General features: G+C 37.5%; 1 protein-coding gene across 17 annotated transcripts in view; it reads left to right on the top strand.

The window, feature by feature from the left end:
- The first annotated feature begins 613 nt into the window (after positions 1–613).
- The window catches only part of caska (calcium/calmodulin-dependent serine protein kinase a), a 158,795-nt gene continuing 153,408 nt past the window's right edge, over positions 614–6,000 (top strand). For 5 of the 17 annotated variants that reach the window (XM_042763972.1, XM_042763966.1, XM_042763970.1 and 2 more), the window contains exon 1: positions 615–1,309. In XM_042763972.1, coding sequence (XP_042619906.1) covers positions 1,251–1,309 — 59 coding nt within the window. In that variant the 5' untranslated portion in view covers positions 615–1,250. Of the gene's footprint in view, positions 1,310–6,000 lie in introns of all 17 variants that reach the window. The other 12 variants (XM_042763980.1, XM_042763978.1, XM_042763971.1 and 9 more) reach the window with 3 other exon arrangements.

The following is a 6,000-nucleotide window of genomic DNA, read 5'->3' as shown; positions in this document are numbered from 1 at the left end:
AGTCAGCTTTCTTATATTGGACTACAAATACACCTTGGTATCCCAATAAAATTTATATTTGTGATATTTAACTCTGTATTACAACCATTCATTTTATTTGATTATTTTATTTTTATTTAATTTGACAAAAAATGTAAAAAAAAAAAAAAAAGACATTAAAATGACACATCAGTATACATAAGAAAGTAAATAAATAAACTAATAAAGGATTAGAATGGGATTATATGGTTGCAATGAGATTTCTAATGTATATCTTATTATTCCTTTTTTATTATGTACACAATGCATTGCAATAAAGTATTTTGAATTCGAATTAAAAATTGAGATCAAAAGAACATCTATTTTAATCACTTTTTCATATACTTTTATTAGTACATTAATATAGTGTGCATTACTATATTGACGTATAGCCAAATTAGTAAATAAAAGGTTTCCAAAAAGCTATTTAATTTGATTAAGAAACTGTCAGTTTGGCTGACCAACTCTAAGCCTGGTCGTAATTTTGGTTCAAACAGTAGTGCTGGGTTATGCAGGAATACAAAAGTCCTGTCGGAGCCATTATGGCGTAAAGCAATCCAGTTTCATAACCTAGAGTGGGAGGAGTTTGGGCTTTCTGGAAGCTGGGAGCAGCAGCGCTGGAGTTATGAAGGGGAACTGGAGCAACGGCAGCCAGCGTGAGCGAGCAACGGAAAAGCCTCGCGCGTTTCAGTGAAGCCCTGCGCGTGGGAAGAATGATTAGAATCAACTGAACTGCGCACTTTAATAACAGCCTACGGTTTTTACACCAGAAACGCGTGTGCAGTTCTTTTGTGGGCTCGACAGAATTAGTTAGGTAGTTTGTTAGTTCAGCGTTTAGAAGACTTAACCCACTTGTTTCCGTGACTTAAGCAGCGATTATTTTGGAGTTGTTTTAACGTTTGAATTACCTTAGCATCGAGTGGAGGGATTAAAGGGGCCGGGAGAGAGAGAAGAGAAGGTGGGGCAGAGTGAGTCAAAGCGACCGTGCGCTCACTTCTGTCCACCCGCTTCAACAGAACCACCAACGGATATTTTTTTTTTCTCTTTAAAACCGAAAGGAATCAATTATTTTTTGTTTATCGGAATTTGGAGAGCGGTAACGTAGGCTTTCAGCGTTTATTTTCGCCGCACATTCCAGCTACTCTTATCTAACGTTACACTGTAATCCTCTGACATTTATCGTTTGGACGGATTTTTTGGGGGGAGTGTAAATTCCCCGGTCTTGTTGGACCATGGCCGACGACGACGTGCTCTTTGAAGATGTTTACGAGCTGTGCGAGGTCATTGGCAAGTAAGTGTCACGGTTTGATCACTTTTATTATGACACACGGGTTAATGCCCGTCTGTAACTCGAGCTGCGTCTTTTGCATGTTGTGTCTAGTGTCAGATGAGCGTCATAGTTGTCACTGCATTTTAGGATGTTGTGGTGCAGTGCTGCTGTCGAACACATGACAGCTCCATTCAGTCGTAACTCTTCAAAAACTGCATGTTGTCTGAAGCAGGAGGAATGGGAGTGGCGTGTGTAAGAGATGAGAGAAGTCTGTACTTTGAGCATTCATGCAGGTATATGCCATTCACAACTAGTGTATAAGACAGGTGCATTTTTGCATAGACACATTTATTGCTGTCAGCACTGATATCTGCAAAGGATTGGGATGAATAAACCGTGTCATTATCAAGGTATTATCAAGACATATGATCAGGTTTGTGCTTGCAGTCATGCTAGTTTGTGATTATGTTATTGGTTATTGTTAATGGCCCACTGCATGTCTTTAACAATGAGTTGTCGTTGTTGGATGCCCTTTGAGTTCTGGCTATTATAATTAGTTGTTTGATTTCAATATATCGCCATAATGGCCCTAAATGGACTTTAATGTTTCACCGAATGACCTGAGATTTGCTCCTACATTCATTAGAGATGGACCAATATTGCTTTTTTATATAACAGATATAATGCAGATTATTTTTAAGTGTCTGAAAAATCATATGCAGAAACAAATTTTACAAATTATTGTACCACATTATTTTACCACAAAATAATATGCATTATGAGTATTATTAAGTTTTATATATATATATAATAAATATTCATAAACTTGTTACTAGTCACATTTTCATCTTCAATACTAAAAACATAAACTTGTTACTAGTCACATTTTCATCTTCGTTTTGGTTTATTCTAATAGTTAAGTTTTATATTTGTGCATATTGTTAAGATCATTTGGTGCTATTTATTGTTGGACTCAATATCGAAAAAACATAACATTAAATTGATAAAATATCAGTCACACCAATTATCTGTAACATTTAGAGACACTTTTTTAATAAAAAAATAATTTTTAGTGATATGTAATTCAACCACATCATTGCAAGAGTAGTACAGTTGTAGTCAGGCTTAAAGTAATAAGAATGGAACCTTTTAGGGAATAAAGCTATAGGGATGTAACACCATAGAGATTAAAGTTGTTTCTGATTTAATGCTTTGTTAAGCCACGTTACGAGTTTGGTGACTTTTTGCTGTGGTGAAGGGTACAGCCCTCACATGTATCAGCAGGCCTGGAGCCTTTCATATTAAACTGAAACACAGTTATCTTACTATTTTCAGGTTGTAGTTGTACTCATGGGACTATTGACTATTGTTGTTATGAGACAATCTCATATTTTTGTGTTATATAACCAGGTTTTGCTCCAGCTGTCACTGATGTGCAAGTGTTTGCTTGAGTTTAAATGTAAAGACAGTAGTGCATGCACATTTCAAATTCCATGTAATTAGAGCTCCCAATATGGTACTCCAGTACTCAGAGTTTTTAATTAGAAGCATTTTGGTACATGTTGCTGTCTTATAATAACAAAACAACATATAGTTAGCATACACACTGTGGTGGATTTTACTTAACTATGTTTAGGGCACATTATATAAATTTGGGTGTAAAATATTAATTATTTGGGTGAATAAAATGGAAACTCTTTATATATATATATATATATATATATATATATATATATATATATATATATATATATATATATATATATATATATATATAATGTGTCACTCTCACTGACACTGCTTCTCTCCTTAGGCCAAGTTCTGTGAGCTCAATAAAAGATATTTGTGTGTGTGTGTGTGTGTGTGTGTAAGCGTGCTGTATTTATGTCTGTTATTATAAACAGCACAGATTGCTAATGTAGCACAGGACAAAGGGTCAGGATAGATGACCAAGCCAGCCTGCAGTGCCATATTTCACTGTTATATTTTGTCTGGCCTCTCGGTCTGTTTGTAAAACACTGAAAGCTGCTACCCTCCAAGTTGCCATTTATATTGTGTTATTCAAAGCAGAACTGACATATTTATGTTATTTTTTTGTTCTCATGTTCAAGACAGATGTTATAGGGAATAAAAACTGGAAATCTATTCATTGTTTGAGTTACATACAGCCATGGCAGATGGCTTTACAAACTATTAGGCATGGATACTAGTAGAATGCCAAACTGCAGGGCTGGATTTAGTGGCTGAATTTGGCTCTATATATATATTGTTACTGGTCATCTGCAGTAGTATACTCTTTCCAAGTGGTGGGCTTTATGTCCAGAGTGATTGTGTTGTTTAGACACTAGTGCTTTAGTAGTCTCAGAATGGTGCCATAGCATCCTAGCAGTCTGATTGAGATTTGCTGATGCATGAAACCGTCATCAAGCAGCCTGAACAAGCGTTTCAGGCCACAATGTGCTGCACAGCAGATTTAGCTCTGTTAGACCTGGCAGTGCAGCATAGCAAAACAAAATTCAAGTGTTTAAAGTCTTAAATCCAAAGAATCTTGTGTGATTGAGCCCTGGAAAGTTTTCACACATCCAGGTATTTGATATAACATATTTGTCCTCAAGAAACCTGCTTTCTTTTGTCCACTGAGATCCATAGATAACTCTGTCATGCTTTCCTGCAGGTTAGTCCCCACAGAGCTCAAATCAAACCTTCCTCTGGCCTCATAAAACCCACAGCATTTTGGATCCTGTTGTAAAAGCACGATAAACCAGCAGTGATTGACCTTCATTTATCCTCACCTGCAGGAAAAAAAATTGTTGTAACAAAGGCAAGCTCCCCCTACACTTCACCTCAACCCCACAAAACATGTGTTAACATGTTCATTAACAGCATGCTAAACATGTTCTCTTTTTTTTTTGTTTATGAGCGTGGGAGTGTGGTAATGAGGTCATTAAGAGTGTGTGTCACTGCCTTTGATTCAAGGCTGACTGACACACTGACCCAGATGAGAGGGTAAGATCACCATACCGCCTTGTTTGATCATAGCTTTGAGCGAAAGGTTGGAAATGTGATTAAGTTTGACAGTGTTGTGACTTCCTTCAGCTTTGTGTTATTATGAGTTGATTTTTGGCAATCTGTGCTGTGGTGGAAAGGGCCAGCAGGTTATTATTTTAGTGAAAGCATTGTCCCTCAGGTTGTACAAAATATTACAGCGTTTCCTATACATTCATTTATTTGTGGCGGCCCGCAAGAATATCCACTGGCATCAGCTCCTGCATTTCACACACACAAGTTTGACTTTAGCACTATATTTATCAACTTTCATACCCTTTTTTCATCGACTTTTTTCCATTAAAGGTACATACTGACAAACCTAGCGACTTTTTGGAATAAACCTTTGCTATTGTTCAGTTGGAAGTTCAGTTTCTCCAGTACTGCCACGCGACGGAAGGTCTGACTTTCCCAGGGCAGTATCGCCTCTCTTGGCGTCTATTCTGTGCAGTGAGCAGCAGAGAAGCAGTGCATTCAGTTGGCCGTACCGCTGCCAACTCGTCAATAAATAAGTACAAAACAGCGTTTCCAAGCACCTGATTCTTACTGACTCTTTGGGCTTATAAATACGAAGATAGTTCATTAATATATCATTAATATGCAAATAGTTTGTAACTTAGACGCAGGCAGTGCGCTGCATGAGACAAAAAAGCAATATAGCCAAAACCACCCCATATAGCCACTCTTTAGTGTAGATGTAGGTTGATTTTATCAGACGATGTCGCGATTATAAATCAGGATTTAAGGAGTATAGAGAGTGACTCCAGGTTAACATGTAGTATTAATGGGTCATGTTTAGTTTCTATTTATACTTGCTTTATGTATGACAACAGAAAATATGTAAACAGCTGGAACAGGTTTATTGGTCATTCAGGTGTATTACTGTATACAACCCTCTACATTGCTAGTGAATCACTCGCATATGCGACTAAATTTTCACTCTGGGCAACTAAATGATGTCTAATATTAGCCAATGGCTAATAAATTCTCCGATTTTACTCGCCAGTGTGTGAGTTGGAGGCTCTAAGTTTAGCACCGATATATTTTCACTCGCCGAACACTCTGACTGAGCACTTCAGAGTTTCACTCTCTTTCAAGCGTTCTGTGCTATTTTACAGTTCATCTCAATGGATGTGAAATGCAGGTGTATTTGACGTACTATAAACTCTAGTGTGAAGACGACTCACCATCGCTTTGTCTCTCACACACGCAGAGAGAGAGAAAGAGAGATAATTGATACTCTACATGTAAACGATATTCTTTGTTGTATTTTCCTGTCAAAATAAAGCCTTCCTTTGGAATTCTTCAGCTACATTATTGTTGCTCCTCTATGCCCCACATTTCTGAAACGTGTCGATTTTTACAAAGCTCATCGTTCTGAAAAGCGAGGTGTATGCTGATTGCCCAGCTATCCAGTGCATTGTGATTGGCTGAATACCTCAAGAGTGTGATGGAAATGTTACGCCCCTTAACATACTTACGTTACAAACGCCCTGTGTCCCGGCGCGAAAATACAAAAACAATAAAACCCATTATAAACGAGGCATTTGTTGCTTCCAGTGGGGACATAATTACTGTTTATAATGACTTATACTGTCTTTTTAAGCATTGCATTGCGTAACGCGCTGCGTAAACATAAAACCATGTCTGGAGAAACGACAAACAAC

The sequence above is a fragment of the Cyprinus carpio genome, chromosome A9, assembly GCF_018340385.1.
Source record: "Cyprinus carpio isolate SPL01 chromosome A9, ASM1834038v1, whole genome shotgun sequence".
NCBI lineage: Eukaryota > Metazoa > Chordata > Actinopteri > Cypriniformes > Cyprinidae > Cyprinus > Cyprinus carpio.
The sequence above is the reverse complement of the archived record's forward strand: the minus strand, read 5'-3'. Positions and strand labels throughout refer to the sequence as shown.